The 12,196-nt window shown below is 43.5% G+C and overlaps 1 protein-coding gene and 1 long non-coding RNA gene across 11 annotated transcripts in view; one reads left to right on the plus strand and one right to left on the minus strand.

The window, feature by feature from the left end:
• Nucleotides 1–12,196, minus strand: part of RUNX2 (RUNX family transcription factor 2) — a gene marked incomplete at its 5' end in the record, with an annotated part of 232,070 nt that overhangs the window by 121,337 nt on the left and 98,537 nt on the right. For all 10 annotated transcript variants that reach the window (XM_080997414.1, XM_080997416.1, XM_080997411.1 and 7 more), the window contains one exon: nucleotides 7,115–7,219. In XM_080997414.1, the coding sequence (XP_080853540.1) occupies nucleotides 7,115–7,219 (105 nt within the window). The remainder of the gene's footprint in view (nucleotides 1–7,114; nucleotides 7,220–12,196) is intronic.
• LOC308472534 lies at nucleotides 1,177–10,278 on the plus strand. Its single transcript, XR_013983562.1, has 3 exons — nucleotides 1,177–1,254; nucleotides 7,702–7,907; nucleotides 9,966–10,278. It is a non-coding gene; the product is annotated as an uncharacterized lncRNA (long non-coding RNA).

Below are 12,196 nucleotides of genomic sequence, written 5' to 3' on the forward strand. Positions count from 1 at the left end.
AAAGGGAGAGCGAGAATGAGGAACATGGCAACGTGCTTCAGACGTCCTAGTGAAATAAATACAGGTCCCAGCAGAAAAGGGAACTGTCTGTTGATGTATCAACTTACTAAGAAAAAAAATATACAAGTATTATCAGAACTCCTCATTGGAGAGGCCCCACAGATTCCCCTCAGATGCCTCACCTTCTTTGTGCTACGCCAGTGCCAGCTGCACTAATTTACTGCAGTAACTAATTGCCGATTTACTAATTTAAATTGGTCCTGGAATTCTCAGGAGGAAATGAAATTTTAACACACTTCTGCACACAGGTAGGTAATTTGCAGAAGGTAAAAACATTTTGTGGAAAGTTGCATTTGCCCACCTTTTTGTACAAATGCTCACAGGTAGTGAAATGGAAACCACAATTTCAAGACATCCTCCACCAAGACTAATGGTACTTCAGAACTGTTGCTGTAATTTTTCCTAAAATATTAGGGCACACTGAACCCCTATTCAAATTCCTATATACTATTATAATCTCAAGGTGGAGCCCTAAAAATTCGTCTATACCAGCTCAATCAAATCAAACAATTATTGAGACACAAAGACAAAATTTGGTGAGATCTTTCTAGCCATACCAGCTTCTACTGGCTTTATTTTTTGAACAAATCTAGAAATTATAATAAACTAACCTAATCAAGTAGTTTTGACTACTTGATTTTTAATGCCATTTTAAAAAATCATTTTCACTGAGGATCCAAAATTTCTGCTTTGATTACTGAGAGTGGCAAGAACAGGGCATTTCTGAAATGTACCTAAGTGTTATGCCTATCAGGGTGGTTGCTCGAGAGCGGACAGGCAAGATCCCTCACTGGTCTTTTCAAAGGCTTTATTATTGGTGCAAAAACATTTACAATGCAGAACGCCTCTATTCCATGTCTTGCTCAGTCACTATCAGAATCTGAGAGTGGGCGATCCTTAAACTTTCCCCAGCAGAGTAGTCTCTTGACCCCCATCCGACGCCTCCCCTTTCTGTGCGAAAGCCTAGTGCGCAGGGCAGGCTTGGGTAAAGGGGGGCCTCCCTCCTCCCCGCTTTGCTCAGGCATGGTGCCTTGGCTCTTTCTTGCATCCTCCGAGCCCTGCATCCCTTCCCCACCGGAGGCGGGGCTTCCCTCCTCCACTAAGGAAGTGCTGCTTCCCACGATCTTTGGAGGCTCTCTGTAATCCAGCTGCCCTTCCACTTCTCACCTCTGAGCCGATGGTAGTTCCCTGACAGTAAGTTAATCAAATTAAAGAATGTCCTTAGTTGGTTTAATCATAATATAAACAAAACAATATTGACAATTCACTGAGCTAAGTAGTCATAGCCCTGTTCCCATATTGTATTCTAAGGCTGCACATTTACCTTGGAGTGATTCCTTTACACTCATTGGGAGCGTACTTCAAGCATTTTTGGCCCCATCCTAAAGCAGCTAATACTAGTCAGGATACCCACATGTAGAACCATAAAACCATAGAATTGCAGAGTTCGAAGGGACCCCAAGGGCCATCTTGTCCAACCCCCTGCAATGCAAGTGCCTCAACACATAGTCCCCCATCCAATTTGAAACCAAACTAGACGCTGCTTAACTTGACAAATGTGCTAGCGCCACCACTTATTCTGGACTTGGATCAGGACCAAGGAAAGGCTCTCTTACCACCACCTACTAGCAATAGTACAATCACATTTCACTTACAACAATTCATAGAGCCCAGTAGTCTTCACAAACTGTCATAAACTCTCCAACACTGAACCCCAGAGAGTGTTATCCTGGAGGGCAGGCCCCACAGACAAATCCTTGACTCATAGAATTGTGCCATAGGAAGGGACCACAAGAATCATCTGATCCAACCCCCTGCAATGCAGGAATCTGTTGCCCAATGTGGGACTCGAACCCATGTGCAATGAAGGGCCTGTATACCTTAAACAAGCCCACAGAACATGTTCAACCATTTCCTCCGCCCCAGAAACTTCACAACATTCAGTGTCAATCCTCCCAGCCCTGTACAATCCACTCCAAAAATTGCAATGCCCCATCAAAACGCTGAACTTACTAACCTCCCCTGCCTCTTTTTCAGTTTAAAAATCCAAAAATGATGGGCAAAAGGCATGGACCCCCAAATCAGTACAAATCAATACAAATCTGAGGTTCTGCCTTCTCCTAACAAAAGCCGGCCCCTCAACAAAATCCTGGCTACACCCATGACAAAAGGGAAACACCCTCCTACCTACAGAACCCATCTCCCACTGCCTTTGCCATTTAGCTATGTTTAAACCAGCTTTTTATCTTCTGAACAAGAGGAACATCAGTTCTCATCAGCCACAGCCACCATGGCCCAATTTGGGTCAGGGATTATGGGAGGTGTAGCTCATCAACATCTGGAGGGCCACAGGTTAGGCCCTTCCATTTCGTGTTGATTTTGTCCACATCTTCCATTCATTTTATTTATTTATAGTTTAAAGTAATTGTTCTTTGCCACAAGCATTCCCACAGCTTAAAACGAAACAACACAATAAAGCTCTTCTCAATAGTACCATGCTAAAGTCTGCTATATGTTGCCATGGGAAAGGAAGCTCCGTTAATGCCCAGGACTGCTTCCCCTTCTCATTGATAAGACAGCCCTGCTGCCTGAGGAAAACAGTTCTGCAGAATCACCACCACATCACAGGGGAACATTTTGAGAGCAGCTATCACTCAGAGCAAATAATACCATAAACAGGAAGCTGTCTTCCATCAAGTCATATTGTGTTTCACCAATAGCTGTAGATGAAGGTTCACTAACTTTGCACCTGAGGGCACCGTGACACCTGTGGAAGCCTTTACTGGCGCACCTGAACAGGGTCCCCAGGGTCTGAGCTAGCCCTCCTAGAAAGAAAGTTATTCAGGAAAATGTGCAAGGTCCCTTCTAAGCAATTTATGTAAAATAGGCTAGTCTGGCTGCTGTTGCTGCCTGTGAATCTTTGTAGCCAATAGGAATACTTGAGGTCCTAAAGAGCTGGTGTTTCCCACCTTCCATTTAGTGCCCTTTCACCACTTCTGCGTCTCCCTTTTCCCCTAGCAACCAGGATGCATCTTTCCTATGGTAGGTTCATCTGAGACCAAGTAGTCTTTAGAAGTTATTCTTTTCCAAATAGCACCGAACAATCAGTGTGAGTGGATGTTAAAGAATCCCTCCCTCCCCCAAGGCAAACTTTGCAAAGTGTCTTAGGTATTTTGATGTTGTTGGCATCCATCTGTCTTGAGAGACAATGGAGTGCATCTCCAGTGGTGAAGCAAAACCGCTGCATTAGCAGCACCAAAGTGACCTCTCCTGGGGCACAAGCCTGGGCAGTGTGTCTGGAGGGCCTGGGCTGCCCAGATGATAAAATCCCCCTCTCTGACTCACTAATGTTGTCCACAGGAAAGCAGAGCAATACAGTTGGTTCCAGCTTGACTGCCGGAGTTGCTGGAAAGAGGTGTACAAGGCACCATGCAACTGCCTTAGGGACTGTACTGCAGATTTGTGAAGGGTTTACTCCTTAGCCTCTTCTTCTCCCCAAGACATCCTGCAAGGCAGCAGAGGTTTAGGATCAGAGTTTCCCTTCTCCTGCATGGGTTACATTCCCTGACTGACAACCCCCATTTCCCCCTCACTTCCGTCTACGGCATGTGCAGAAACTGCTTTATTGGTCTCATCTGCTCAGTCTGCCAGAGCCTGTATTCACATGCAGTAATTCACTTGCACACGAAAGCTTATACCAAGAACTAACTTAGTTGGTCTTTAAGGTGCTACAGGAAGGAATTTTTCTATTTCGACTATGGCAGACCAACACGGCTACCCATCTGTAACTGTATGCAGTAATTCAGTTATGGCAAAAGCTTCCCCATGACTGTATTCTCTTTGTGGGTCCCCATGCTCCCATATGGCAGCCATGTTTTATTTTCATTCTAATCCTGAAAATCGTTTGTTAAGCGTTTGCATATTAATTAAATTATTTCCATTGATTCCTATGAGAATATTTCTATCATGTTCTCGACCACAGAATTCTGACCTCCAAATGGCAGACAAAAGCGAAACCCAGGGAAACCCTCTGAAACCCTGCAAAAGGCTAACAAGGAAGGGAAAATGTTATCTTAATTGTCTTATCTCACCTCCTTCCCTGGCAACCTCAAACCAATAGAACACAAAAAGTAAGGTATGTTTAAGCCAGCTTATTTGTTTACACACAGATCCAGCTGTTTGGATATCTGAATCTGTGGTGTGTGTAGCGAGACTTGGGTGCTAATTCCTTGTGTTTGGATAAGTGAATTTTCCTACAAGTGCTTGGATAATGGGACCTACGTGCACTAGCAAAATTTCATACATGAATGTACTTGCTACTGAAATGTTTGCTGCTTGCTAAGCATTCATATGTTGTGCTGATGGGCAAATTTAGGCACAAATCTGTTCCTTTTGCTGCGCTTAAATATTGTCTGCCTGTTTGGAAATTTCCTGTTTCAAAGGTATATCAGCACAGTGTTGCAGACTTCCAAACGGGAAGAACCAAATTAAATCCAGATGTAGAAACTTGTCAGTGTTTCACAAAGGACAAAATGCTTTCAAACTCACTAAGTGCTAGCAGTTGCAAATGAGAAAAGGGCCTTTTTCAAGAACAGCAAATTTAGCAAAGATGAATGAAAAAGACAGGAAGCTTCTCTGATACAAGGTGAAAACAGTCTTCAACATGCGCAGGCAAATTCCATATAGTTCAAGAACAGAAGAGACCCCCAATATTTCTCCATTGTTAATCAGAGGGAAACATGAAGAAGGCGGCAGTTGGTGTAACACTGAAACAACTGAATTTGCACTCCTGTCAAGGTTTCATCAGCAATTACTCATCAAATGCAAATAAATGACTAAGATGCTTCCATCAGAAGCATTTATCTGATATTAATGTGATTACTCTTCAAATAATCATTAATTTCTTAATACGGTTAACTGTTAGTATCCTTCCATAATTCCAGTCCGGGACAAATATTAGGGCCAAACATCCTTGCCTTGCCCGGCTCCACGGCAGTCCCCCTTTCCCTTTCTGCATTGCCTTGGAACTTCAGTCCCAGGTTATGTTAAACCAGAGCTCCTAATTTTATCTGAACCAAGGAAGTCTGTCTTAATGACAGTTAGCAACCAGAATAATAAGCCTGGCTTCTCATTCTGGTTAGTTAACTGAGATTCACCTGGATGCCTGAAGGATCCTGTTCCTCATTCCCACTGTCTCATTCTTTGGCAGCTGAACCAGGGCTGGTTGCATCGCAAATGACTTCTTCATTTTACACATAGCAGCCCACCTCATTGTTTTCTTTCTTCAGCTGGGATTAAGCTATCATTCCCAAATTCAGATGTAATGGGAGACTCTGGCTTAATACACTCTGACAAAGTCCGCTCATGACAGCGGGCAGTTGTGGTGGGGAGCAAATTAGGAGTACTTGGTTCCCAACACTCATTCTTGGTGTCATAAACCTCAGCTGTATAAAGCCAGGAAAGATCATCTGAGTGCAGACAATTCCTAAGCATCAATTAAAGGTTGCTAGTTCAGTCCTATTACAGTATATTGTCATGTTCTTTATTCCCAAGGGCTCTATCATGATTCCATTGTTAAAGCTGGATTCTGTACTAAGAAAATCTAATTATACATGACATAATTAAGTAGTAGAAGAGTAAAAAATAATTGCCTGTAATAGGGGAAAATGTATTCAGAAGCATACAATGATGTTTGTGCCACGTTCCACATATCTGAATGCTTTTTCCTTTACAAAACAGTGAGCATATTTGCTCAGGTTCTGGAAAATGGCATCTGAAGGTGCATCTAAGTACAGTGGTGCCCCGCAAGACGAATGCCTCGCAAGACGAAAAACTCGCTAGACGAAAGAGTTTTCCGTTTTTTGAGTCATTCTGCAAGACGAATTTCCCTATGGGCTTGCTTCGCAAGACGAAACGTCTTGCGAGTTCTTGCGAGTTTGTTTCCTTTTTCTTAAAGCCACTAAGCTGTTAATAGCCGCTAAGCCGTTAATAGCCGTGCTTCACAAGACGAAAAAACCGCAAGACGAAGAGACTCGCGGAACGGATTAATTTCGTCTTGCGAGGCACCACTGTAATTACAATCACATTAACACAACCCTATAAAGACTTAATCTCGAACAATTCACACCTCATTAATGAGATGCAAAGTAAAAACCCTTGCTTCCTGATCTCACTGAATTAAGCAGGGGGTGAGATCTGCCTGACCTTCAGTGCCAGTCCTTCTAGGCCAGGGGTCAGCAACCTTTTTCAGCCGGGGGCCGGTCCACCATCCCTCAGATCATGTGGGGGGCCGGACTATATTGGGGGGGATGACCGAATTCCTATGCCCCACAAATAACCCAGAGATGCATTTTAAATAAAAGGACACATTCTACTCATGTAAAAACATGCTGATTCCCGGACTGTCCACGGGCTGGATAGAGAAGGCGATTGGGCCGCATCCGGCCCCTGGGCCTTAGGTTGCCTACGCCTGTTCTAGGCCACAGGGACATTATCACAAAAGGGCCCAGGCGACTGAAGTCTTGGGTTCTCAAAATATTGGATTGTTTATTGAATACCCTCTTCACTTGCCTTAAAACAGACTATGGGAACCTAGTATACACACACACACACACACACACACACACACCAGCATTTTGCACACACATTATGGGCAAATTTTAACCAAGCTAGGAAAACCCCTAACAAAGGGAAAGTGGGCATGGATAAAATTGGCCAGAACCATGTGGATGTCACTTCACCCAAACAGCAAACTAGTGAAGACACAGCCTGAATTCCAGGAGGAAAACACATTGCTTGGATGATGCAAGAATTCAGTCTGAGCACCATGAGCTTCCAATGAAGTCCTCTGAAGTCCCATTACTGGAATGGCCACCTGTGCTCTAAACTTGGAACAATTCGCCTAAATCACAGCGAGGTCTCCACAAGAGAGAGAACCGGGCTTGGAATAGGAGATGAAGAAATAGTATCCTACACTGAAGGTGATGGCAGCCATTTACTTCCACAAATGAAGAGCACCAGACTCCAGATCACAAGCAGAGAACAGTGTACTTACTCCTTGGTTCTCTGGGTCCATCCACTGTCACCTTGATAGCTCTGTGGTACGTAGCCACTTGGGGGGGATTTGTGAGGACTGTTATTGTCAAGGTAAAACTCTTCCCTGTAAGGAACAGTGAAAACAAGGGGAAGGGGAAAGGAAAAGAATGAGTATAAAAATATGGTTGCTTGAGAAACCATCTACAGCACTCAGAATCCCAATCAACAGAAGATGGCCTGGTGGGATTGAGCCACTTACCTGGCCTTCTGGCAGCGGTGCTAGGAGTACTGAAGTTGAGGCAGTGGGAAAGCACCAGCGAAGCCAACTGCGCACTCCCTTTCATGCAGCTGCACCACCTTGCCCCTCTGCCTCCCCCTAAGCAGCAGTGATGCTCTTGCCAGGAGGTCAAGTAGGTGCCTCTGTCCCGTCAAGCTGGCTGCTACTGAACCCAATTATCATCAAACTCGAAGCCCCAGTGGAACAAGGAAACATTATGCTGCTGTGGTTTCACTCTAACGTTTGGAACTCATTTTTTTTTAATTGAAATATCAGATGGTGAAATAATAGTGGAGAAATTATTACAGGCTTCTTCTTCTTTTTTGCAGTGAATGTCAATCAGCAGGCTTTATGCCCATTACTGCTTTCAGGCAGTAATGTCCAGACAGCAGCATTCAGCAATATAATACACAACTAGCATAAGAGGAGCTGAGCAGAGAAAGGCAGGTGTGGGTCTCCTCTGAGACACATGCCTGGGATGAATCTTAAGTCACCTACCAGTCCAGCAGCGGCTCTGCCAACTATGGTACCCAAGGTAGGCGAGCCCTACCCCAGACCCTCCAAGTGTCCCTATTTTCCAGGGACAGTCCCAGATTTACAGAAGCTGTCCCGCTTTTCCTTAGGACGTCCCTATTTTCATCCGAGGAATTTTGGAGGACATGCTAGCCCTCATACTCCCAGAGGAGAGGACTGCTGAAACTAGAGTCCTCTGGGTGTTTCCCAGGAATGTTTTTGCTCACGTAACAGGGCCTCTGACAAAGATAAGCCAGGAATATAAACAGGAACACTTCAGAAATGGGGCAAACATAATTTCTTTTACATAGAGCATGGTATACAAGGTGCGTTCCACACTGTTCTGCAAAATAACATAAGCAACTAGCGGGCCCCTGCCCCAAGAAGCTAACAATAGAGAAAAGGTTTGTCCCAGCCTGAACAAGACCAGGAAGAGGAGCTCCATGGGGGAAATCCCAGTGGGAAAGAAATAGAAAAGAGATGTCTCCTAATGAAGCAGAAAGGTGCCATGTGATGTTTGGTGGTGCCTGATCATGGCACTAAAATTGCAAACCACAAGGCAAGAAAGAGCTTTTTTCTCAGTATGGAAGGTAGTTGACAGACTCCAGGAACACCAAAGGCAGCCCCTCCTCATTTTTATAATTCAATCCAAGTGTGGGGATCGAGCAAGCAGGCGGGGGGGGGGGGGCTGCAGGCAAGGAAGCTGCTCAACAGTTGGGCAGCCAAGGCTCTCTTTTCACCAGTGGCTCTGCTTTTAAGAGGAACAAGCATTGCTTGGGGTTCTTATGCAGAGGGGCTGAGGAACACTAAACATTACCATATTTATTCCCACAAGTCCTGCCTTACGTCTTTCTGAACGGGGAACAAGGCATGTGATTCAGTGTAGTAAGGTCATGGCCAACGCTGATTGAACTGCAATAACTTACTCTGAGCAGAATGCCAAGTTCCACGCAAGCATTTACACCAGTGTAAAACTCTTGAGTAGAATTACTGTTCACTGCACTGTGCAGCTGAAATGAATTTTATGTTATTTTACATCACATTGTTTCATTATTTAATTTGTCCATTACAATATGTGAAAAGAATAAATATTGCTCCCGGGAGCCATCAAACAGGGAGCTAGTGTCTCCTGCTTTTAATATGCCTGTAGTCATAATATGATATCATCATTACTGGAACAATCTATAGAACTCTTCTTTCTTTCTTTCTTTCTTTCTTTCTTTCTTTCTTTCTTTCTTTCTTTCCTAAATACCTATCCAGTGTGAAGTTGCTTTGCATGTATAAAATGTGATCTATTTCACAACTGCAAGGTAGCATGCAATGCAGTGCAACCTTGCAACTGTTAAAAAGACAAAACTATATAGAAAGGGAGAAAGAAAAGGGGACAGGATCTGAATGCACCTTCAGTCATGCAAGACTGTGGTCTCTGTTCTGCAGTCACTGCTCTAATCACTTAGATATGCAACTGTTAATCATTTCAGATAGTCAAAACTGCAAACTGTTTCAAGACAGGAAAAGGTGGGCGTGCAACAGTGACTCAATAAAGCCGTCAGCAATCTCATGCCTATGGCTCATTTAGGCTTGACTCTTTTTACCAGAATCTTAAAAAGGTCTTTTTCTCTTTAAACGCTCACTCTTTTCCTCCCCCCTCCCATCCTGCCTTGTCTCTGCCTTGTCAGTATTAAATCAAAACCCAACTCTTAAACAACATGTAGCAGCACAAAACTTAATAGAGTCTTTTCAAAGTCTAATACAAAGCAAGCGCGCAGATGCGTGTCTGTGTGTTCATTTCGTATTAGGGTACATAAATAAAACAGAACAGGTCTGTTGCTGTCAACTCTAGTAAGCAAGCTTTCCTCTACAATCCACCTCTCTAAACTTGCTTCAGACCTACAGCATTCGTTAACAGACATGTGCTTCAGAACATCTTGGACATATATACATAGAGAGGAGAGAGAGAATGAATATGACTGTAAATCTTTCAAGGGAATGAAATATTTCTATCCCAGTACTAGGACACAGCATTTTCAGGAAAATCTGTGATTTAGAACACAAATAATGTTTATTTCGCTCATTACAGAAATGGAACACTTACGCAGAAGTGACCTATCACTAAGCGACACCCTCTGAGAAGTATGAAGCTGGAGGAGAAACAGTTATTGTTTTAATCTTAACTATTCCGTTTTTCAACAGATCAGCCTTTGGGCATGGCTAACCTTATTGTTGACCACTGGTTTGTGATTGATGTTATTTTGGTGTTTTATTTAATTCCTTATTTTAAATTTTCATCTTCCAACAACACCACTCTTCCACACGCCAGAGGCAAGCAAGTCTTTGATCCTGGCTAGTAAGAACAACCCCTGCTGTCCAGAGGTAGGTTCATTGCTACCACTAAATCAGGATGCCAGCAAAACCCTCAGTGGGTTTTTAGGAGAGTAAACTAAGCTGCCAGACCAGCCTCTCCTGCCAAGTTCTTTTCCTTGCCACCAGCCCTGCCATTATCCCCCATCCCCCTATTTTTTTACAGGAGAATCAAGGATGCCGTTTTAAAATTCCTTCCTTGCGTGTGCTGCCTCCACCTACGCCTCCTTATGCCCAAGAAGAGAAAAGGGAAGCTCCCATCACCTTGTTCCAACCACTTTTTCGATCCTGGCTAGCCAGAACTGATTTAAAACAAACAATATTTTTGTCAAAAATTGCTGTACAAGGCTTGGAAAAAGACAGGCGTTCGTATAACTGGGGTGGGGGTTGAGGGGACTGATCCTGCCCAAAACATTTTAAAAACAATGCTGCATTCTCTGTATCCTAGTGTAACCGAAAGCTCCCTGCACCATCTTAAATGTTGATCTTCTTATTCTGATATTGTACTCAAAAGACAAGTAATGAAAAGTGGGAATATACTTTAGCTGGACATCTTTTTTAAAAGACTGCTAATAAATTTGGCTTGGAATTCAGGAACCTGGCTTTGCTCACATAAATGAAAGAGTGTTGGGGTTAAAAAAAGAGAAGTGATGGGTCTAAAATGCAAAAATACCTCTAGCAAAGGCTTAAATATAAAATATTAAGATGCTTGGTGTGTTTTGATACATTCTACATAATCAAAATAAATATTAGTATACACATTTACCAACTGTATTTCTCGTTATGTCAGAGAAAACACTGTGTTTTATGAGGATCTATAGTCATGCAGAAGATAAAAGTCATGATCCAGCCCAAAGCTAAGCACTTTTTAGTCCCATTGGAGTCACTAAAGGCACAATCCTAGCCCCACTTACTTGGAAGTAAGCACCATTGACTTCAATGGGACTCACCTCTGAGTAGACTTAGATTGCATCATAAAGCATTTGCTGAAATCTCTCACAGTAAAATCACTGTGACTTTAAAAATGCCTGACTTTTGCTAGATCCTGACCAGATTCTCTCCCCACCAGCTCCTTCTCACATTCTTTTTACTGGTTCCTCTGTGGCCTTGAAATTTACTTCTGGTAGCTAATTACTAATTTTAGTGTTCTTTTTATGAACCTCGCCGGCTCAGAAGTCATCTGGCACCGCTCCTTTAGTGCACCCCCATACTGGGCATTCTTTGTCATTAACACATCTGGGTGTAGTTGAACCTCCCTGCTGAAGAGAGAAACTACCCTACAAGCGCACAGGGCAGATTCTGCAGTCAGATGCTGTTGCAATTAATTTACAGACCAAATATCTTAATCATAAGTATTTGCACCGATATGTGTGTCCACAAGTCAGGCAGTAACTCTACAAAGATGGTAGAATGTCTTGCTGGTTGCAGCATTAAACACTCCAATCTTAACCACTTATCTACCAGTGCAGTACAAGGAAGTTAAGTAATTACATCCACTGAGCCACAATTCCCCCTCCACAAAGACTCCTGGAAACTGAAGCTGATAAAGCTGAGAATTCTCTGTTAAAGGTTCCTTGCCCCTCTAAGAGTGCTACAGTTTCCTGAGGGGAGGAAATTACTACAAAGATAACATATATTATATGCCATACAGCAGAGCTGGGGGACCATGACCCCTCAGCTGTCTTTGGACTCCAGCTGCCAACACCACAGACCCTGGCCATGCTCTTTGGGGTGACCAGGAGGTGGCGTCCCACAGCACCTGAAGGACCACAGTTTCCCCACCCCTGCTCTGCAGGAAATCAAGGAGGATCTCCTTCTTGACTCTGAACAATATTGGGATATCTTCTAATGAATGGCCTGCTGTGTTATAAAACATCCTAGGAGGTAAAGTGTCTGTGGGCAGTAAGGCTGGGAGACCATTGTATAGACCTTCCTGACTACAGCCAGCAG

This window comes from Podarcis pityusensis (assembly GCF_964106645.2).
Source record: "Podarcis pityusensis genome assembly, chromosome: 3".
Lineage (NCBI taxonomy): Eukaryota > Metazoa > Chordata > Lepidosauria > Squamata > Lacertidae > Podarcis > Podarcis pityusensis.